At 31.9% G+C, this 24,394-nt stretch overlaps 1 protein-coding gene across 1 annotated transcript; it reads left to right on the top strand.

Annotated features, from left to right (window-relative positions):
• The first annotated feature begins 1,239 nt into the window (after positions 1–1,239).
• Positions 1,240–22,969, top strand: LOC110996580 (5-hydroxytryptamine receptor). Its single transcript, XM_022264336.2, has 5 exons — positions 1,240–1,466; positions 17,359–17,424; positions 19,859–20,098; positions 21,087–21,330; positions 21,765–22,969. Exons 3-5 carry the CDS (start codon positions 19,885–19,887, stop codon positions 22,627–22,629), a joined length of 1,323 nt encoding a protein of 440 aa, XP_022120028.2. The 5' UTR covers positions 1,240–1,466; positions 17,359–17,424; positions 19,859–19,884; the 3' UTR covers positions 22,630–22,969.
• Positions 22,970–24,394: the final 1,425 nt, after the last annotated feature.

Raw genomic sequence — 24,394 nt, 5'->3', positions numbered from 1 at the left:
TAGATTTATAAGGTATGTAAGTAAACTAACTTAATACAACCTCTTGATTTATAAGTTGTAAGAATAAAAAGGCTTTTTTATTAAATAAGGTTAAGAATATTGTAAATAATTTAAAGTCATAATTATTGTATTTCATAAAATCAATTGATTCGTAGCGATTTCAAACTGTATTTTCTAGCTCTTTTGACTAATTTCTTTGCTGGGTAACTCTAGACTACACTTATTATACATTCATTAATTTTCTGATTGTTAATGTAGCTGAAACTGCGATAACATTATTCTAAAATACAGTTCCCACTATACGTTTATACTACATCCTACTATTATTTCTATATCCTAACTTAGGTAAGCTTAGCTGAAAAAGTCACCTAGCACGTGAATATTTTTCTAACGCGAGTAAAATTAAAGCAAAACCCCGAGTAAAATATTATCACTTTGTGCGCGAGTGCTTTGAGCAAATATTTAACGGAAACCGAAGTTACGGCTCTAGTTGAAATGCGGTTGAAAGCGTTGTTATGTACGTTCCAAGCGTTCCTTGCAGGCAATAAATTTGTAAAGGAAGTATCTGCGGGCTTACCCCCAATTCAACTTTGATTCTTACATTGCGTTTTTGTATGTAAGATTAAAAGATGCCGTCAAAAAAATTAATCCTATTGTGTATGTGTAAATGATTGGAATGAGCTTCTTAGTGCTAATCACAGTTAATGGGATTGGAATCGATTCTGGTGTTACCTCGATAGGCTTGAGCCGACTTTTATTGGGTGTACTTTTGACAACAATAGGCCTGAATACGTCGACAGACAGCTTAAATGGATTAAATATATAACAATAGGATTTATTGTGAGTACGTTACATACAAGTAGTAAGTTATTTACACACGTTGTTTACATTGAATGCCGCTTTTGATTAACTTTATTTACTGTTTATGTTTTGGTTGTGATTAGGCTTTTTATTGAGAATATGCCTGTTATATGATCACAAGAAATAATAATAGGTGTATAAGGAAGACATCTCAGCTGCTGAAAACACGGTCAAATTCACTAACGAATACAATTCTGGATTTGGGTATCAAGTACTTATGAGTATTAAATTAGAGAGCAACTGTAAGGATACAATGATCGCTGATGTGAATTCGGAGGTTTCGACGGTGACGTCAGAGAGGGGCGGGGGAGGTGAAAGGCGCGCGCCGGCGGCGGTACCCAGCCGCCGAGCCATATCTGTTGCTCTGTTGCGCGCCGAGCGCGGAGGTCGCGTCACGAACGCGCCGCCCGCCCTACGTAGATCGTAAACAAAACAACGCGATACCAGTAATGGACCTTGCCCACGGTCACGGCTACATGATCGCATTGTGTTATTTAAATGTTTAAAAGTGTTGGGCACCACGCGCCGGGGTAAACGGCCAGACGAACGCCCACAGACGGTCCATAGTAGTAAATAGTGCCGTAACTTCCCAGACTCCCAATCAGGTGATGCATCCTAATTATTAATACGTTTATAAAAATACTTATGATTTATTGTGTAATAATAGAAAATTACTGGAATGTTTACTGTAATATGTCAATTTATTACTTTTTTCTGCTATATTAGGCGAAATGGAATTATTTCAGTGAACCAACAAAAGGAAATTACATAAAATAGTAATGCACTGAAACAAATTAGTTTACATGTCATTATTTGATAAAAACAAGTTAAATATTTTTTTTAATAAGCAAAGTAAGCGTTTAATAAGTGCCAATGGCGTTCAGAAACGACATTCGGATCTAAGATTAGAACGGAGATTGTTCGATATATTTATCAAGCCTTAAAAAACGGTAAAGAAAAATATATTATATCTTCTTTCTTTAACAGTTTCATATGTCATTGATTTCCAAACGTTTTGTGATGTTTGTAGCTAAATGAGAGTAGATCCTTAGCGATACTTACGTCAAAAGCATTGATTTCCCATAACATTTGGTGCTTATAGTTAGTATTAGTCTTGACTTTAGATCAGTCAAACTAAACGTGAAGAAAACTAGTAGTAGAATTCAAAATTGTTCAATATTCACATTTTTCCAAAGAAAAGTTCATATCTTTGTAACTACTGTAAAGCATAAAAATATATTACATTTTTATAAGATACGTTTCTCATAACTCAAGTGATTCACCTGTTTTGTTCAACCAGTGTATAATATTTATTTCTCCGGGGACTGATGAAGATATTTCAGTGTATTCTGTATATCATTTTATACTTTAAGTAATGTTTTTCTTATGTTTAAATATTTGGGCGACAACAGAATACTGTTTTATTAATTTTCGTCGCAGTCATAGAGTACATCTAGTTACTGAACAAAAATCCAACGAAATTAAGTTTTTAATCCACATAAAAAAAATTATTTATCTATTTCTTACAGTAGTTTTATAAACAACTAGTTTTTGCTTACTATATAAGTCCATGCGTCTGAGACGCAAACTAAGTCGTCTCTGACAAATACGTATGCTCCTCAGCATAATGTAAATTCTTTCCATATATGTTTTTGTTAATTTTAATGATTATCATTTTTAATATTTTGTGTGTGTTTTGTTAGTAATAAATGCCTGTCTGTCTGTCTGATTTTTTGCTTTTGTATGCATAAAAAATTCTAGCGAACTTAACGAATTACATGGAGCTTCTTATACAACTGATATTCGGTGTGTATAATCATGATAACAAACAACTATTGTTTCGAAGGTAATCAAACCATGATTCGGATAACTCCTTATACGCTAAGCATATAAGAATAGTAAATTAAAAGAAATGTATAATATTTATAACAATAATACATTAACTAATTGCACCGTCATCTGTCTCATTTAATCACCAAAGTGAATTGTAATTTCACATATTGACGCTTTAATTTCAATCACAAACTAAATCTAGATAGTCCAAAATTCGATTGTTGGTTGTAGTTTATATGTAAATTCGAATTTGGGTGTTTCGTATCCGCAAGCTACGTTTGACAGTAAACTGCATTATCAGAATGCATTAAGAGCTTCAACGACTAATATGTGCGTTGTTAACAAAATCCATTTATATATCTCTAATCTATGTACAGCTGAATCACAATTGTATATTTTATTTTATATAGAACAGGGGGCAAATTGGCAGGAGGCTCATCTGATGTTAAGTGATACCGCCGCCAATGGACATGCCCATGCCTTTAATTAATTATTTATATGTCATTTTATATGTGTAAGAAAGCTTCAATTCTGCAACAGTGTTTTAAAACAGTTTTCAAAGTTTGCACTAATAGATTCTTTTAAAAAGCGAATCTAAATATTTTCTATAAATGAAATCTAAAATTGTTTGTCTAAAACGTACCGGATTCATGACTATATTCAGTTATTGTGAGGTCTAAAATCTAATATGAAACTCATACAACTAAGTGTGACAACACTGTGATACCAGCTGTTCATTAAAGTATTTCCGCACCAATCCGTCTTACAGTTTTAGTCTTATTCGACTTCACGAAAGGAGCTTAAAAAGCTCTGGCAAGGGTAGTACCCGTGAGTATCACTTAACATTAGGTTAGCCTTACCGTTTCCTGATCATTAATCACCAATCTCTAATTACCAAAGCTTCCAAAAACAGTAATTACACATAGTTAAGAAATTTCTAAAAGTCAACACAAATTGTTTACAACAAAACTACGATATTGCATAACAAAACATACGTTTTTAATTAAATAATATAGGTTTAAAGAAAAACACTTTTTTAACTGATTGAAGTTATTATATGATGTATTATTGTAAATTTATAATTATTTAAATTAATTTTAAATTTATCCGACGTTTTGCGTGCGTGGTCACGGTGACCACTGTAAAGCACATAAAGTAACATAATTTTAAATAATTATAAGTTTACAATAATACATAACTTCTATCCGTTAAAATAGTGTTTTTCTTTAAATGTGTAAAAAAGTTAATAAAAGACAATACTAATATAGATTTAATTACGACAAGTGGGCATAGTGAAACAGTTAAGTGTCTGATGTAGGCTTTAATCTGGCTTTCCTTTAATTTAAAGGATGCCATTTGGGATCGAGGCTGTAATTAAAGTCGACTTACAAGACTCAACGTTGAGATTACTCTTGATGGTGCCGGTCGTATGAAATGCAACATATGGCTTCTAAAGGTTCGCATGAATTAAACCTATTAATAGAATAGGTTTGATGATCATGAAATTTTAAATGTTTTCGGACTTAAACGTAGGTAGTCGGGAGAGGCACTACTAGATAAAGAAGTCCGTAATATGTATGTTTGGACTAAAGCAGATTCGTTAAGCTTACTAAAGCATAGTATAGAAGACAGAAAAATCAAAGATGTAAAAAAGAGATAAAATAAATTATACAACAATAAAAAGAAATGTTGTATAAAAAAATTAGATAAATTTAAGTGGCAATGGGCGGGGCAGGTCGTAAGAGGAAAAGAAAAGTAAACCAACAAAATATTAAAGTAACCAAACAAAAAAAGGAATACAGGAATACGGAAGAAGGAAGAATTTAAAGGGTGTCTCATGAAAGACACACAGTGTAGACAGATACCAGTGGTAGGACGCCTTTGCCAAAAAAGGGCTAATGACTAAACATTGTTACTTATAGAACAATAAATATCTTTAAAGTACATATGTCTCCGTCAAAAATTGACAAAAGTATTTCTTTTTTGACCATTAATTTGAAGATGAATGTTATATGGGAGAAAAATAAATAAATAATTATTATTATTACCATTCCTAAAAATCACTACATGCGATGAACGAAAGAAAACTGTAATAATAATAATAAAAGATATTTATTCGCTATAACTATTAAACTTTAATTTTAACACTGAAATTATGTTTGGTTTTGTCATTTCCGTAGTAACATGGAGGTTTAGCTTTTGCAGCGATTAAAAAACTTACAGCAATTAGTATCTTATATGCAGAATTAGAAGTAGTAGATTTCGTATGGATTCCTTTTTACTTGTACAGCCTGTTTCTCACTGATAGCTAACTCGACCCATTTTGGTAACGTTGCGGAAAGGAACATAAATTGTTATCGTTAGTATACAAACTATACACATTGTTATTTTTAAGTTATTTTCTTTAATTATTAGACGACTCATTCTTTACGATCTGTAATTTTTTTTATAGAACAGGGCAGGAGGTTGTTAAGTGGCACCTGATGTTAAGTGATACCGCCGCCCATGGACACTCCCAATGCCAGAGGGCTCGCGAGTGCGTTGCCGGCTTTATAAGAATTGGTACGCTCTTTTCTTGAAGGACCCTAAATTTTATGTTTGAATTAATCCGTTCTCTATCGTCCATGCAATTTAAAAACTAAAACGCGAATAATTTTGTGCTGAAAATAGATGTAAAATTGGGAGTATGCCGGAATGTAGTCGTTTATCATGGCATTTTATCATTCTGCATCGAAAACTCGAAGTTTTTAATAGAGGTATCTCGATAAAATTCAATAACATGAATTTTATCTATGTGTAGCAAACGTGAAAGCTGTGTTTGTATATATATTTATATGTATATATTTCAGTCTATATATCTATGGTGTATATATCAAGGCTGGTGCTTTCCTCGCTATCATAATTCAGCAAGAAAATGCTGCTAGCATTAAAGATACATACATACTTTACCAAACTTTTTCAATTTATTACAGTTTTCTACTAAGTAATCATTTTTTAAATATTATGCTAATTACTTTGTTAGTTATTAACCTATTTCTTTATTTACTGTATTTGATTATATGTCAGTAAAACATGTAATAAGTTTTAATAATATTATATTATAAATATTCATTAATATTAACTAGAAACATCTACAAATAGTTGAATATACGAAATTACTACTCCAGTTTTCACATTCAATGCAATATAAAATATTTACATCAATTATAAAAAAAACAATAAAATAAATGGGAAAAAGCATTTTCAAAGTTAATATTTAAATACAGTGCGTATGCCGTATAGTGTTAAACATACGTTCGAATGAATGTACAATTTATCATAATATTTGCAAATCAATTTTGGAGATACTTCCACGAAAATGTATGAAACGTAATATGAGAAAACAGACCGGCTTTATGACAGCAATAATGAATCTAAGAACCAATTGTAATAATGTCGTCTGCGAAGGCGAGTATGATTTATCGCAATTGTAGTTTGTTGTTTCGCGCTCGCGAACATTTTATGGCATTGTTTCCATAGCCGAGAATTGTTTAAATGACTATAATTTATTGCTTTTAATACTTTAATTTATTTTAATTGATTATTACAGTAATCTTATGCTTGAAAATACAATTAAAATAAGTCACTGACGCTAAAACCTCTTTAGGACTGGACCTCAGATTTCTGAATTTGTTTCATGATCTGTGCTTGACACACACCGTCGTCTTTTTGGTCTAAGACATGTCGGTTTCCTCACGATATTTTCCCACAACGTACGAGCAAGTGTTAAATGCGCACGTAGAAAGTCCATTGGTGCACAGCGAGGGAGATGAGAATCGCACGCTGAAGCCATTAGGCCAAAACATACATTTTATTTTAAATAAATTATTTAAATAAAAGAAATGTGTTTTCATTTGTTTTACTGTAAAAACAAAACAAATTAAGATAAATCTAATGTTATATATCTTATTCATAGGGACAAATTTGCACGCCATTGTGTGGCAGGATATGAGAACTAGCGATTGTACCACCTTACACATTTTTGTGCCACATTCTTCCAATAAATTATTATTATTATTACGATCCTGTCGATATGGAATATTTCGAACTAATTGTTCCTGTAAATCTTTCTACAAACTATATATAATAACAAAGTACCACACAGAAAATGATATAATAGAGGAAATTGTGGGTGGCAGAAACTAATTAATATGATGATGATCGCTGCATCCACAAAAGTTGTGCCGTCCAATCCACTAAGTACAAAACTCCTGCCGCAGTCGTATACAAACTGTGTATGTATTAATGTTTTCGTCTGCTATTTTGATCAGATGTAAGCATCGCAACACGGCGCATTCAAAAAGGTTTTTTATTGATGTAACTTTAAAGACTATAAAAATTCAAACAGATACAGAACTATGTATATTCTCAAATTATTTATCTGTATAGATTCCAAATTACTTTATGGCAAGTAAGGGGAAACCGCTCAAGGTAACGTTCAATATCGGAAAACTATTATGTTCGACTGATACTTCCATTACCACGCGCAACAACCTATGAACGTCTGCATTTGTTTTCGTCGATAAATAAAAAGTAAATATTTACTTTATGCGTCAAAACATAAGAGCCGAGAGCATTTTACCTTTTTTATAAAGTGTAGTCTATTTTATAAAGAATTGTTTTTTTTATACGCTAACCATAACAAAACCATGCTTAAATGCGAGTGAAGATAGAGACAGACAGGAGAAAATAAAGAAGTCAAAAGCCTATTATTTCGACAGATAAATAAATCTCTTGTCAACTGGTTCATGAAGGAATTAAAAATAGAATGAATCACGTACACGAGTGATATAGAAAACAGTTTTATAATAAAACATATGTGCAATTATATTTTAATACACACGTGGTAGAAGTGAAACCTTTAAAAACAAAGTTTTTATAATTAATCAATTATAAATTAAACAGTTTTCACTATATAAATGTATTTATTATATTAAACTTTTCTTTTAAAACAGTAAATTTTAATTTATGAGTTTAATTTGGCAAAAATTAAAAACAACGAAAGTTTGAAATTGAAAAAGCGGCAGTAAAAAGAGACTGTAAAATGCCTCCTATCTCATTTTCTCCCACGTTAAATCTTACGAATTTATGTTTCTGTCTCTTTTTACTTTCGTTTTTCCGTTGCATGCGATTTGAAATCACAACGATTTTAAAGAAGTTTCTCTATCCATCTCATTTTCTCCCTTCGTTAAATCACATGAATTTATGTTTCTGTCTTTTTTTACTGTCGCTTTTTCCGTTGCATCCGGCTTGAAATTACAACGATTTTAAAGAAGTTTCACTTCAAAAATATCATATAATAGAGAGGATAAATAAAATAAAACATAAGTTAAAAATCTTTCTGAAAAAGGTTGGCAGCTTATACGCCGTGAGGGGAAAGCCAGCATTCATGGTGCTTTACGCCAGGCGTGTTTTATTGAAATTTTTATTTTAACGTGTTAATTTCGTTTGATACGGTCCGATAAAGCAAAATACTTTGACGCAATTTCGTAATAATTTGCAAGGTAAAAATTTAATTAACTAAAATTAAACGCTCGAAATGAAGTATGATTGTGTTGCTTAATTACTGTAGATGTGTCACCGAGTGGCCAAGTAGGCAAATATATTGACTACTTTAATATAATATATTATATAAATCCACGAGATGACTTTTATCTTTAAAATTTATTTGTCACGTTACACCCTTGACAGGTAAAATAAACCTAAAGCATTGTTTCACAACGTGAGGAACAAACTAAAAACTTTTTACTACTAGACTAATTTTTTCGTTAATTGACATAACAAAATAAAAATAACAAAAAAATATGAGAAGAAGAAACAAAGGAATAAGGTACATTTTAAGTGTGTGTGTTGTGGTGGTGGAAATGACAAATGAATGCAATATACTACATTAGATTACCAAAGAGTTCTGAAATCGAAATTCATGGAAAAGTTTCCTTAGCAATGTTTCTTACTGGCCAGTTTTAAACATTGTCAGTGTTACCCACGTATTAGGTAACCTAGTATTGTTCTTGTGGTTAAGAGAGATTCTCAATTTCCTTGTGTTTCAGTATCGGAAATTAATTTTTTCTTATGTGCCTAATTAACACTTGCCCATGACCAGCTGATCTGATCTTTCTTACACAAAGATAGTCAAAGAAACCGATTCTTCCCATGTCTTATGGTTATGAGACTACCAACTACAATATTTTTAGTTTTTTTATTTGGTATTAGATAGGCTGAAATGTAAATATTAAATAATCCTTTGAACCTTTCATTCCGATTGAATTTCGAGTCAGGAAGTTTGCTTCGTTTTACGGTTTAATTAAATAATAGGAATCTAGCCTTTGGGGTAAATTCTTATTCTTTTGATACCCCTTAAGAAATAATATAAATATATAATATAATATACATCTCTTAAGAATTAACAATTATAACATTGAAGAAGAGTTGTGATAAATATTGATACAATATTGACGACAACTTACATTTTTTTATAGAACGGGTAGGAGGAAGAAAAAAAGTGAGAAAGAGTTCTTTGCCATAACAAAGGTTTACTATTCATTTGTTTCAAATTAAATGTCCAATTTGAACGACACTACCTATTTATTTTCGACATTATAATGTTTTTAATACTGTTTTAATAAACTACAATCGTATATATAAACATACATTATGGGCTTATAATGTCGATTGATATGACATAATTAACATAAGTGTTAATTATATAGATTTCGTAAGTTCGCTACGGCCCGAATAACTACAATAATTTATACGAAGCCCAAATAAACACTTAGAATATACAGTGCAATTTATAATGCCCATTAAAATGGCCACGTTAAACATTAAGTAGCTACAAATAGACAGTTCGCATCTATTTTTATACTAAACAGCGAATCCGCTAATCGATACAATCTGACTAAATTATTAGTTATCAAACGTTTTCAGATATCGTTTGCTGTCTACAAAATTAATATTTATTTATTACGTAATCCTACAGCTAGCAAACAATAATTTATACATAATGGTTCAAAATTGATTTTATTTAAGAAGAAGAATTTGATAATCGCAACGTCGCAAGTATAGCGTAAAAACCCATGATTTTGTAACTTTTCTGAGCAATCGTTCTCTATTCTAACGGAAAATCTGCTAGATGTAATAAAATAATTTTCACATATGTTCTGAGGCACATGCCTGACACGTACCGACACACACCCTTCTAACACTCACTCACACACGCGTACATACACTCTCCCACCATCACACACATACACACACCCTAACATACATTGTGTAAAATAAACTTGGCGATTAAAAAGAGTGGCGGAGAGTTTATTGCCAGTTCTTCTCTTCCGTTCTACGCCCTTGATTTGAGAACTGGCAGTAAATGTAAAATTAGATTCATTGAATGTATGTTTCTTTTTTTTTGACGTTCATAAGTGTACATTATGTTACCTATATGAATAAATGATTTTTGACAACTTTATTTCTACTAACTTGTAACTAGTTGACTGCTTTGTTTTGTTTTTCTTTTCTAATTTAAAACATTAAATTTGGGTGCCTACCCATATATGTATGTACTTTTTGTTACCACTCAATATGACTTTTCTGTGGAATGGAAGCCTGGTTATCCATATCACAGGTTCTTACCCAGTTTGGAAACCAGTCTCCCAATACCTTCTAAACAGTAATCTTATTTATTGTTGCAAATGTATGGGAGAAAAATAAATAATAATAATTATTATAGTAACTAACGAATTTATTCGTCAATTTCTTCCTTGCCTTCACCGAGTAAATACGAATTTCTTATTAGACGCAACCACCTACAAGGTATGAATTTTTGATCGCAAGTCACTGTTACTATAGAAAGATCCAAGGAATAAAACGATATTTATGATTACATTAAACAATAAACCAAAAATTAGAATGATAATACATGAATACATGTTCTTCAATACTGTTGGTTCCCAAACATCCGACATGATATATGAAGTGTGAAAAATTTATGATCCACAATTCCGACATAGATGTACGACCACAAAATGACTAGTGTGAATTCTCTATACTACGGACTGCCTTTGTCTATATACAATTTAAAGTATTTTCGACCTCCAACAGTTTGAAAAAAGCATTGGTGCGTTGCCTACATGACGGCCCCACCCACTTAAGTGGGATCCCATGGGCTGCAATGCCCTTTTTGGGCGACCCGTAGGCTAGTTTCTACAAAAAATTTGCTCATCTGACTGACACATCTGATAACTGCATCATAATGTTTGATATGGTTATTTACAGAGCAGGGTGGGCCCAATTATTAATCAATTTAATAGTTATTTTTATAAGTCAACTAGTATTTACATTACAGAAAACTTTTTTATTTTACATATTACTATTTAAAAGGGAGCGTGCACCGAGGGATTCAATGTGCGACTCTCATCCCTAGTCGTAGATTCAATATCCGGATGATCACCTACTTGTTTATGAAATAATCAGAGTATGCAATCAATAACTATCAATCAAATCAATTAAAAACTTGGCGATTGAATAGAGTGGCGGAAAGTTTCTTGCCAGTTCTTCTTTCCCGCTCTACGCCCTTGACTTGCGAACTGGTGGTAAATGTAAATTTACAATTACATAATTTAATTTTTTTAACGTTCATAAGTGTACTTGTTTACCTATATGAATAAAAATTAAAAAAAAAACTGAAAATCCATCTAGAGTTAGAAATTCAATGGATTAGTAATATACTAATATACATAATATACTATTAACAGCATTTTTCTTACTGCTCATTAAGTAATAATTAACATAGTCTCCGTATCTACGGGGGGATACAACCCACTCCAGTCTCTCAGCTCTCTCTTGAAGTTCCGAGTATACCCTTTCTATAAAACCGGGTACTTCCAAAATGGATCATAAACGCCTTGGGGCGCTCTCAATTCAGTTCAGTAAGACCGCTTACATAAAATATTTGTCTGAAAAATCTTTCATACAGTCCAAGTTATGTAACTAATATTTCATACATTTTTTATGAAGACAGCAAAAAACTCAAACTCGTAATAAGAGGCATAAGGCAAAATTACTTTTCGACAGGCGTGACGCTCTAACAAATGAATATCTTTTAGCTCACGCTGTCATGTGACCATTTTCATTCAAATTCGTTTGGCGTTAGTGGGTCACGCTGTCGCAAAGTGATTTTGTCTCAAGCCCATATTTGACCTCTTCAAGCGTACCAATTACCACAAAGGCAACGCACTTGCGAGCTCTCTGGCAATGTGAGTGTCATTGGGCGGCGGTATCACTTTACACTTCGTACTTCCTGACTGTTACCGAACCTTCCGACCGACAGAATAAAAAAATCTCAAATCGCATTATAAGCTGTGGAACGAAACGCAGCGACGCGTGTCATAGGAGCCAGGTACATTCTCAAATCGTATAAAGGAACGTGGTTTCAACGCATGAGAGAATACACCATTAATCGTTCGCAGTAACTGACAAAGATTTATCACTGTTTAAATATGTAGCATATGAATTCAAACTGTTTCTAGGTAATTTTTGAAATGACCTCTTCATTTAAAATATTACTAAACAAATTTAACGTCTTAAATTATATTAATTATGGAAAAAAATAGTTTTACGTTGATTTGCGAGTAGTTTTAAGCACTGTGTAGTTATTGTTGTGTATTATATTTTTACAAATATTCTCGTGAAAGTGAATTAAAAAAACACTCAGATTGATAGACTTAGTAATGGATAGACATAACATATATATAATGTTCTGTCTATATTACGGTCGAGTCTATTTAAATGATCAAAATTCTGATACTACACAAACCTTATTTATTGTCAAACTCAGCAGCTCTCAGCAACTGCACATAAACCTTTAATGAATGTCTAATAGAACTTCTTATATTTCTCTGATATTCATGTTTCATATGACTTTTAATATATAATTCTTGTTTTAAGATTTGCACCATTATAAAACTGTAGTAACATTTTCCAACTACGTAGACAAAGCGACTCATAAAATATGAAATTGCATTGCGAATATTCTGAGAAAAGTTTGCGAGAGAAGTCAAAGCTAAGGTGCTGTAATTTATTTTCATTATTTTCTAGAATTACAGAATTTTCTTGGGTAATAGGTAGCTTAGGAGTCAATAGCAGACAAACAACGTGACAGGAGATTTATATATATTGAGATTATTAAAAGTAATTAACTCGCACACTCCCTACCTCCTTGACCCAAAAAGGGCCTCAGAAACGAGAAACTTTCCGTGGCTGTCCTATATCACCTCCTGCCAATAGCATTCACCTGCAGCAGGTCCTTCTCCAGTCTTTCGATCTAGTGGTACCTAGACCGACCTTCTGGTCTTCAAAAACTAATTGATTATATTATAATTAATCATTAATACGTTTAACAATTTACAATTATACGTAAATACTGCTGTACAATCAATGTAACCAATAATCAAATATCTGTGTGAGATTTTTTTACACACAAAATTTGTCTATTAATAGACAAATTTTACAAACTTTTTAGTTAGTTTAGTTTTTTAGTTTTAGTTTTTTAGTTCAGATACAAACTTTGTAGCGGTTTTTATTAATAAAAACCGCTACAAAGTTTGTATCTGAAGTTTGATTTATAATTAATACAATCCAGTTAATTTTACTGTAAGTAGTATAATAGATGTGCACTAATGTATTCTTAAATAAATCTATTCTAATGAATATAGATATATGTAGTAATACATATAATTAGTTATAGTTCAATAAGCGATGGAAGTGTACGAGTTCTCACTTCATTAGGTGGATAATAAAATGTTAACTTGAAGAGCAAATTTCCAACCGACGAAGCATATAATTCGTTTTCAATAATCAATGCTTTCATACTATGACTTAACTCATTAAACGATTTATATAATAGATAATTGCTTAATAATAAAAGTTAACATATATATAATACATACAATTTTGAAAAGGCTCTTAGGAGTAAATATTCGTCAATTCCTTAAAGTATGGTGTATTTTTCTTTGTAAACAAACTTACCTAACTTTGCTATTGAGTATCATAAGCCGAGAGTTCGAGCAACAATATGGAAAGTGAAATCTTTTAACGAAAGACGAATAAAATGAAAATGAAAAAAGATGAGTTAACAGCATCTAGTGAAAAACACGTACGTAAGTTATCACGACTGATTCTCAAATCAAAGGAAATGGTATCGTTTTTCGCCTTAATTTTACATATGAACGATATCAGATATCGTTAATATGTAAAATTGTTTTATCAAATACGATGTAGCCGCATAGTATTTACATAACCTAATCAATAAATAAACATTATCAGTATTCCTATAGTTATACTAGCTTACCTGGAAAACGTCGTTTTGACATGTATATCATTTATAATTAAAAAATAGGGGTTGATCGTAGAGGGGTGAAAATTAGAAGTTATATGTATTTAGTATTTACTAATGTTGTATCATAATTTTTTTTAATCTAAAGTTGAAAAAAATATTTAGGGATGGATTACTTTATATATATATAAATTTCATGAGAATCGGGATAGCCGTTTCGGAGGAGTTTAACCACAAACGAGAATTTTATACATAAGATGCAGAAAATAAATTACACTTCAAAACACTATCGTTTGACGTTGATAACTCGTGGCTATGCACGCAAAACATCAAAATAATCAGAATACAATTTGAAAACTTATTATCTAAGAACGTTAAAACTAATCTGTAATTCTAAAGTGTTAACCAGTAAAGTAGTGTAAATATTAATTTACAAAGACAATTTTGTTGGCAAACAGGAAACACGACATTTAACAGCTCATTACATAACTTCGTTTGACACATGTTTTGCCGAGAAGCTTGGCAATAGAAAAGAAGCTTCCGGAAACATACATTCCGGTGCGACATCGCGACACCGGAAGTGGAACTTCCTACTTTGTAATTCATATTCAATGCATGTCTGTGGCACATATTACATACCAATGGTTATATAATCCGAGAATGTAGTAGTTCTACTTTACCTATAATATATAACTGAATATCTATATGGCTGTTGAAATGTTAAATTCAATATTTATATAATTTATACAGTATATGTAAAGGAAATACGACAGTTATATCTTAACGTGTTTGTTTAAGCGATAAATCGGGAAAATCGTCAAAGTTAACGTGTTTTCGTGTTATGTATACCAACTGATAGTATATTTATTCAAAACAGGATTTATGTTTATAGCTGCTCCAGACATAAACTGCTTGTTTGTCTCCAATTTGTCATATGACGAATGACCGTAAGCTGCCGGAACATTGTTTCCGTACGTAAAATATAAAAGAGAATTTTTTTATAAAATATATTTGGAATGAGACAATCTTAATTTTGATATTAATTCCTGTATTAAGTACTAAATATGGATTCCTTGTTTCTGGCAACAGTAAGATAGTATAAAACACAATCTAAGTAGATATTTTTATACTACGTAATCACTCCTATATCTACACGCTTAGATTAAAAGTGCCCCTGGTTCCAGGTGAATATTACGTTAATTTGTTTATAAAATCTATTTTTTTTAACAAAACTATACCATGAGTGAGCTTTCAGGTGAATTTGACCTTCAACAATAATTGCATAGATAGACAGAGATAGAGCTAATAATGGCGGAACTTTTAGATATCCTGCCTGTGAGTGCTAATATCATACTTCAATGCCTCATTACTTAGTATAATTGCTATGCAACATCTATTTTGCATTTGCAAACAGTCAATAGATCTCTCTTGAAATGTTAACCAATGCTAATGAAGATTAAGCATGAGCTACTAAATCTATAGTAGAGGTCCATGGTTCTAGGCCACAGTATATTTTTGTATCTGGAATTGTCACTGATGTGATTAAAGATGCTAAGCTAAAATTATTCATAGATTTAGTATGTACATATTGATATTTTTATATTTAAAGCATTATTTTAGTCGTAAGTCGTAATTTACATTATTTTAACTTATATAACGAAGTAAGTTTTAAGTGAACATGGAGAGTTGTTTCGAATATGATACCTAGACTAGCTTGGAATGGTTGGGCAGTATTTTAAAATAGCTTCCTATTTTCAATATACTGGGTGGCAGTGAGTTTCCTATTCGGAATAATCGGTATAATCTATGACTATATAGGTATTGGTCGTTCTTGTACCTATTCCTGCGAAATTCTATAGTATACTCTATTATACATTGAACATTCTATTACTCGTAGGAATCTCGAGCGATCGCACACAAAACTTGAAGAAGTAAAATCCCCCAACAAATCCAAATAAAACGATAAGTACTTACTTTGAATTCAAGTCAAATATTTATGTTACAAATCAATATAAAGAATTTACTCATGTAATTCAGTTTTTTTTCAGCGTTAGTTATACTCCTTTATATAATTTTACTTTCGTAAAATAGATCGTAACAAACTGATGGTTATTACAATCAAAACAAAAACTATCGTTATCGATAGTTTTTGTTTTGATTGTAATTCTTTCGAATAATCATAAAAGTTATTGGGACAGTTTTAAAACGAATTTAGAGTGGTTATTATATATATCTGTTTCATCAACGTCCTAACATTTCCTTCAAAAGAGAGGTTAGAGAGAGAGAGAAAGGCATTATTACGTGCTAGATATTCATCAAAATTTGCCGCCGTCTTCCGTAATTATGTTGAAACAATCGTAAAACTCTTTTCCTCTTTAATCTAATTAGTTAAATTACTGTACATTTTGTTATTCACACTAAAAACATAACAACAATGTATCGATCTTTGAAATCGACACATAGAACAAGAAATAAGATTTGATTTGATATAAACATTTGTAATAATAACATAAAAAGCACAATCTTTTTTTTAAAAGCAAGATTGTGCTTTTTACAATTTTGTTATCCGGTGCAAGCGATGTACCACATAATGTAATGACAGATATCGCCGTAAATTAAAAAAAATAATATTAGATTTTTGTGAAACTTTATTTTACTGCGAAATTTTCTACGTATACATATATATTGTAAGTATGTTAGTACAAAAAGCTGGATCGTCGACCACAAGAATTCCAACTAAAACAAAGATCTAGTGTGCAAGACATTTTCTTTGAGGAAAATAAAAGCTGCGGAAACTGAGATAAATAAAATCACTTTGTAAGCCAAGATATAACTGAGCATTATTCAATTTATTTTTAGTATAAGAAGAGCTTTAACATGGCTTACGAAATAACGTTTTAACTTAAGCCAATCAGAGTCGTTGCAATAAAGAATAATAATCCAAGTTTTTTTAAGATTGTTTGTGTATATGAGAAGTATTCTATTACCGCTAATCGAATTCAGCTCAATCGGTGCAGCGCTTTTTGAGTTTTAGAAGCGTGCACAAAGCAACATAACATTTTTATATATTTAAATATTTAAAGAACCTAAGAAAATGCTAACAATCCCTTCGAGGACTGGCAATTCGAAAAAATGTCAAGATTGTATGGGCCCTGCAGCCGAACATAACAGAGTATCTTAAACATGCTATAAAATATATTTCAGCCACGTAGATTATCTACCGATAACATTTAATAAACAGCTTATCATTTTTATCTTTTCGCACCATTAATCGATATTCAATATTTTTGTTTCAGAATCATTTCTATAATAAAACATGGTGAGGCGAGCCTTGGATTTATTTCAAAAATATGACTCTGAATGTAAGTAACCTACTTCTCCTGTTTGAAGCGAAGTTTTTATTAGTCATTTAAAACATGAAATCTAATATGAATGCGGAATGTAAAAACATACTATTTTAAAATTCTAACAATATGTGTGTACTAATATTTTATTTTTTTTATTTTATATTTTTGCATGACTCAAAACTTAGCGATTAAAAAGAGTAGCGGAAAGTTTCTTACCAGTTCTTCTTCTAAATGTAAATTTACAATTAATTTAATTTTTGACATTCATAAGTGTACTTGTTTACATATATGAATAAAGATGTTTTGAGTTTGTATAAATAGGTTATGATTATTACTTTTCAAATACAAGCTTGCACATTACAAACATAAAAAACAAAGAAGAGAAGAACAAATGCCGGCCGGTTTATCAATTCAGAAAAGCGTTACTGTGGACACTCTTTATCTTTAAGAACTTATTCTTTGAAATCTAATGTTGTCCCATTCCACCGTTCGTCGTAATTCTCCAAGAATAGTTCTTGTAACTCTTTTCTTGCGTTATACATGGCTTTTATCCAATGATAAATGGCCACACTGGTTTTCAGTAGAGACGGATGTAGATATTTAGTTGCTCACTGGCTGAATTCACGAGAATTTCATTATTCACAATTAGTTATCAAAAGATATAGGATTCATGTTTTCTTGTTTTGTTTATATATGTTTTTAGGTAAATATTTATAGTAAGTTTACTATAAAAAAGGTAAAATAATAAATAATAACACAATACACAGTTCACACAATTTAGTACCAAATGCTGATTGCCGAAACACACTTGATTACAGTTTAAAAGGCTGTATAATCATTTTAGAAACGCAATTTGAATTCTTAAAAAAAATAAGATTTTTGTGATTGATTACTGATGGTAAATTCGGATGCGAAATTACCAATTCACTAACCGGCCGATCAGTGATTATTTCCTTTAATATAAAAAAAGAGTGTGTGTACTTATGTACACGCGTTAGAAGTTATACTTCTTTGTCGTATGGAAAAAAAGTAACTAAAATGCAGTAGTGATTAACGATAAATATTAAAATTAATCAAAAAGATTTTATTTAAATAAATAAATTGTTAGTAAATACTATCACCGTCGTATATGAAATTGATTTAAAAACACCAAAATAATATTTAATTATTCACACTGTTTAATTGTACTGTTACGAAACACGTGTTCTAAATATAAATATACTAGAATATACAACTTGAACATAGTTATCAATTTTCATGCCACCTAGAACTAACATCATGCTGTAGGTGTCGGTGTGCGCGCGCATCGTAAAAATTCACTCTCATCATTTTTCTCCATCGCGCCAAAAGTATAACTTCAAAAACAAATTCATTTACCTAATGATTTTATTAATGTATTTTTCCAAATGTTGCTTGAAATTTTATTTATTTAATTCATTTATATTTTATAGCTGGCATTGTTAAAAAATTACAGACATCTTTTAACATGTAGAAAATTCTAAAATATTGCTTCAACGTAGACTATTCAGCACTGTAGCGAGCTGGAAGGGTTCAGTCTTAGCTCAGAAGCCTACTCAAGTAAAATGGATAATTAATTGAAGCGTCATATTGTACGATTAGCGTATTACGTAATAAGCTTAATGAAATGCATTTTTCATAAGAGCTGTCATAAAGTATCAATTAATTAAGCGTTGGGGATTAATTTTGTTAATTATAATTAAGAGCCCCAGTAACTGGTATTATTAAACCTATAGCTTTGTTAGGGAGAGCTATCTACTATATCTATCTATCGACATGAAAAAATAAACAATGACAGTAAGTGTGCCGGATTTGAGGTGTGTTCTGAGTTAAAATATTTCCTAGCTTTTATTATCGAATAAAAAGGCCAGAAATCGGCGTTTTTTGTTGCAATTTTGTGCAAATGCCAAAAAAATGTTATTTTTTTTCCTATATATATTATACTGTCGATATCAGTTTAAATACTTTAATGATAATTTAAATCAATACTGCAAGCATTGCATGTCATAGTCGACAATTTATTATTGTTATCAGCGCAGTTAACTCATAATATTATATTTACACAAAATTTACCTCTAGAAAAACTTTTAAGACTTTTGAAGTTGTCCAATACGTAGAAATGAGAGACATGCACAAATATACAACAAACAAGATAAAAAATAGAGGACTAACGAGTTTTCAAAATATAATAAATATTTCTTAAATCATGTCAGATTTAAATTAAAGGCTTCCCTCTCCGCCACTCTTAATCGCCAAGTTTTTTTTTTAATTTTTGAAGGGATCTGAAACTATTACCCCTTGTAGCATAGAATATAGATTAAGTTCTGGTTCAATGAATAACATAAAGTGATAACAAATTATAGAATATCAATAGTAAACCATATGCAGTGTTTACACGTCATACCTAGGTAATTAAAATTGTCTTTTGTAGATGTTTGGGTGGTTCCGCGGTGAAATATGGAGGGCGAGTACCATGACGACCTACTGCAGTGGGACGGCGTTAACTACCATAATATCTCCTATAACACAACCGAGTGGGTCCCGTGGAATGTTTCCGAGACAAATAGAACCTGGTGGGAGACATCTGAAGCGTTGGACTCCCCGGCAGCATTGTTCCGGGCAGCCGTCATGGCAGTCCTGCTAGGTCTACTTATACTGGCTACCGTAGTTGGTAAATATTTAATATATGCGTTAATCGAAATGGTGTGTGTAATATTTTAGTTGTTAAAATGGTTTTTTTACATTGAAATAATGTTTATAGAACTTTATTTCTCATTACAACAAAAAATATTTTATTTACATGGGAAACTTGATATTAATATGTATATATACGAGCGAGATACATCGTCATAAGCCGTCTTAATTTCAGTCAACTGTGTTCATTCTAACATGCATTTTTACTGCGTTTTTGAATTTGTCAAACACTCTGAATATTGAGAATTTGAGATATAATTAATGATTAAATAATTGCACACCCTCATACCTAATAGATATCTTCAAATAATTTGTACGCGGCTTCGGTAAGAACTGAAACTTAATAATAATAATTAAATAATTAAATTTTTATCTAATTAATTTTCATCAAAAGCAAGTACACGTCAAAGCACAGGCTCAATCGATTCATTGCTAATTAGAATTTGGAGTCCTTACAAAAGCGCATTCTCTTCTCGCTTACAAATATAAATTAGACTGTTCAAATTATTAATTCATGAAAACAATATTTCTTTGAATTCCAATCCCTTTTCTTTAAAGAAAATGGCTTTTAGAATCTCCAGCTCTATGGGTGACACATTTTAGCAAATATTTATTTGTTTATAATTTGTATATATTTACTACTGTACTAATGTATGAAATAAAACTGAACTCTTGAACGGCATCGCCGAATTAAATAATTATTTTTTATACGATTGATTGTTTAGATTCACAAATAAGCTCGGCAGATGGCGGTGCAGTCGGTACTTACGTACTTTGTTTGATATCTAATAGCATAAAACATTACGCAGGACAATATAGGATATATGTAGTTAGGCTACGTCAATAAAAAGCGTGAATATAACGACATTTTTATGGATTCTAAGAATTGTATAGTTACAGTGTGTAAACGTGTATTTTAGACAGATATGACAAACTATTTTCATCGTCATAAATATTTTTCATAGGTAATGTATTCGTGATAGCGGCAATATTGCTAGAGAGGCATTTGCGAAGTGCTGCGAATCAGCTCATACTTTCTCTGGCCGTTGCTGACTTGCTGGTGGCATGTCTAGTGATGCCCTTGGGGGCTGTATACGAGGTCGCTCAGCGCTGGACGCTGGGACCAGAACTTTGTGATATGTGGACCTCAGGAGATGTTCTGTGCTGTACTGCATCCATATTGCATCTCGTTGCAATTGCACTGGACAGGTAAAAAGTTTAGCATATATTTTTGTAAGCTAAGATATTATTAAAATTAGCAATTAACATCTCACATGGCTATATCTTAAATTACACACTAAACTCAGTATGTTCCAATTACTTATATTAATATGCCTGTAACATTTCTGAATAGACAAGCTGAATATAGATCATCATTTAGTTCGTATACAAAGTACTACGAAGCTTAAAGATCAATAGGGGTTCTCCCCTGGCTGGTGGTTCACCTGGTCGTAAATAATCACAAGAGTAATTAACGCAGTAATATTTATCGATTTATTGGTATAATAAAAACATAATCAGTGATTTCGGCTCAGTAACAAATGTTTGAATGAATACAACTCAAAAGTGTAACTGATTTTAGAAAATGTCGTCACAAAACTTGGTAATAGAAAATGTTTAACATTCATTTTCTTTGTTTCTAGGTACTGGGCTGTGACTAATATCGACTACATTCATGCGAGAACGGCGCGACGAATCGGTTACATGATTGCATGTGTCTGGGTCGCCAGCTTCTTAGTATGCATCGCGCCTCTTCTCGGGTGGAAAGATCCCGATTGGAATAGACGAGTATCAGAGGATTTGCGGTGTGTTGTAAGTCAAGATGTCGGCTATCAAATATTCGCAACAATGTCCTCTTTCTACGTACCAGTGCTCGTTATATTAATTTTGTACTGGCGGATATATCAAACAGCTAGGAAAAGAATACGACGGCGTCATGGGGCGACCGCAAGAGGTGGGGTCGGTCCCCCGCCTGTCCCCGCTGGCGGGGCTTTGGTCGCAGCAGGAGGAAGCGGTGGTATCGCCGCAGCTGTAGTGGCCGTCATAGGTCGGCCTTTACCTACTATATCAGAAACGACTACTACAGGGATGACAACTGTATCATCTAATAATACAAGCCCGGAGAAACAATCATGTGCGAACGGGCTAGAGCCAGATCCCCCGACTACGGGGTATAGCGCGGTAGCCGCAGCCTACTATCCATCACTCATTAGGCGTAAGCCCAAAGAAGCCGCTGACTCCAAGAGAGAAAGGAAAGCGGCAAAGACATTAGCAATAATTACCGGCGCGTTCGTCGCGTGCTGGCTTCCATTTTTCGTGTTAGCTATATTAGTACCAACGTGTGACTGTGAGGTGAGTCCGGTACTGACTTCTCTGTCGTTGTGGTTAGGTTACTTCAATTCTACTCTGAACCCAGTGATATACACGGTGTTCAGTCCAGAATTTAGGCACGCGTTTCAGCGGTTACTTTGCGGCCGCAAATTGCGGCGGCGTCGGGCTCCGCCCTAGCTGTTTTATGTAGGCAATAGGCGTTATCTGTCCCTAGAGCCTTCGCCCCAACCCGACTGACCTCGTTTAACACGATACATTGCGTTATCTTGTTACATTTTCAGAGATATATTTACACTCCCTTTATTTTTTGTACGTGATAATATAAAGTACTTAATACGAGTAGACGTAATCTAATGTTAAGTCCCTTATTATTTACGATTCACGTCCTCTTTGTAACATAATTTAAATTATAGTACAATAGTTAACTAATGTTAATAAAACTGTGATTTATAATTGTTTAATATTACAAGTATTACGTTGTGAACTCGACTTTCCTCATTGTAAAATTACTAGTCATTAAACATATTGAAATATAAATTATAATTTACTTTAAACCGTGGTTTTATTTTACCAGATAAAAACATTGGAAATAGACTTGCCATACTCCTTGATATTTGAATTAAAATGTATGACAAAGCCATTAAAAAAGCCTGATTATATTACAGTATCATAATAGAGTATTATTGTTCACTTGTACGTCTAAATGTCGTATAATATTTGATATAATAAAAATAAACAAATTCATTAATAATATTTTATGAAGATAAAACTGTTATAAATAAATCTGTTTCATTAGATATTATTTACATTGTCACGAATCACCTAAACCCTTATTTTTATAACTCTAAATTTATAACCCTTTTAGTATAATGTAAATTAAATAATAAGTTAAAAATATAATTGTAGTTAATTCTAATATACCTAATAACTAACCTTAAAATTAAATAATTAAAATATATTAATAAAAAGGAGTCCCTTTAGGCAAGGTTCTGAAGATACTGGCAGCGTTCTTCCTTTGAATAGCTAGACTAATTCTTTGTGCGAGGTAGCTGCCAGCTCTTCGGTCTCCTGTGATGTCGACTAACCTTTTTGATATTTCTCTAAAAAGACTAGTAGCTCTAGGACCCCACATACCAAGTATTATTACCATATTATTTTATAGGTAACTCATTAAAAAATCATTTAAATACAACTTCTACATATGACGATCTACTGTTTACAGAAATCAAGCCCATTTTTATACAATAAAATACTTACAAAACGAATTCAATTATGACACACGGAAAATATATTTCTAAATGTTATACTTGTTAAAGACATTTTATTGAAGGCCATCCAATCCCCTTAGATTGAATTAAGATAAAGTACTTAATTATATTGGGCGTTGTCAAATTGAATTATTTTGTTACTTTCAGTTTACCTTGTTTACATAAAAATTTGAAAATTAGATAAGATAATGAGCTTAAGCTTAAGCTTAACACATCCGTGCTCAGCGAAAAGCTTTTGTTTATTATGAGATATCAGCCATACAGTTCTACATAGTACATCTAGTGAAACACATTGAAACTACTTAGAAAAATACCGCTATTAAAAGTACAGAATTCTATATTTTTATTATTATACTATTATTATTTATTAGCGGCGGTCACTGATTATTACTATTATAGGCATGTGGTACACAGCTTTCAATAAGGTGTTTCAGTTTTCTTGAGATGTTTTCCTTCTCCATATATTGTATATGGACAGTTCAGGAACATTGTGGGTTATAATATATGTGTGTATTGTGTCAGTCTCAAATCTAAATCAACCCTTTATCCAAACCAAAGCCTTTCAATTTCCTATGTATTACTGATGGGGTTGATTTTCTATCTATTTTACAAAGAGATTAAGAAGCCATGGAAAGTATTAACAACAGGTGATTGGACTCCCTGCCTCGTTTCAT

The sequence above is a fragment of the Pieris rapae genome, chromosome 7 (assembly GCF_905147795.1).
Source record: "Pieris rapae chromosome 7, ilPieRapa1.1, whole genome shotgun sequence".
NCBI classification, from domain to species: Eukaryota; Metazoa; Arthropoda; class Insecta; order Lepidoptera; family Pieridae; genus Pieris; species Pieris rapae.
The sequence above is the reverse complement of the archived record's forward strand: the minus strand, read 5'-3'. Positions and strand labels throughout refer to the sequence as shown.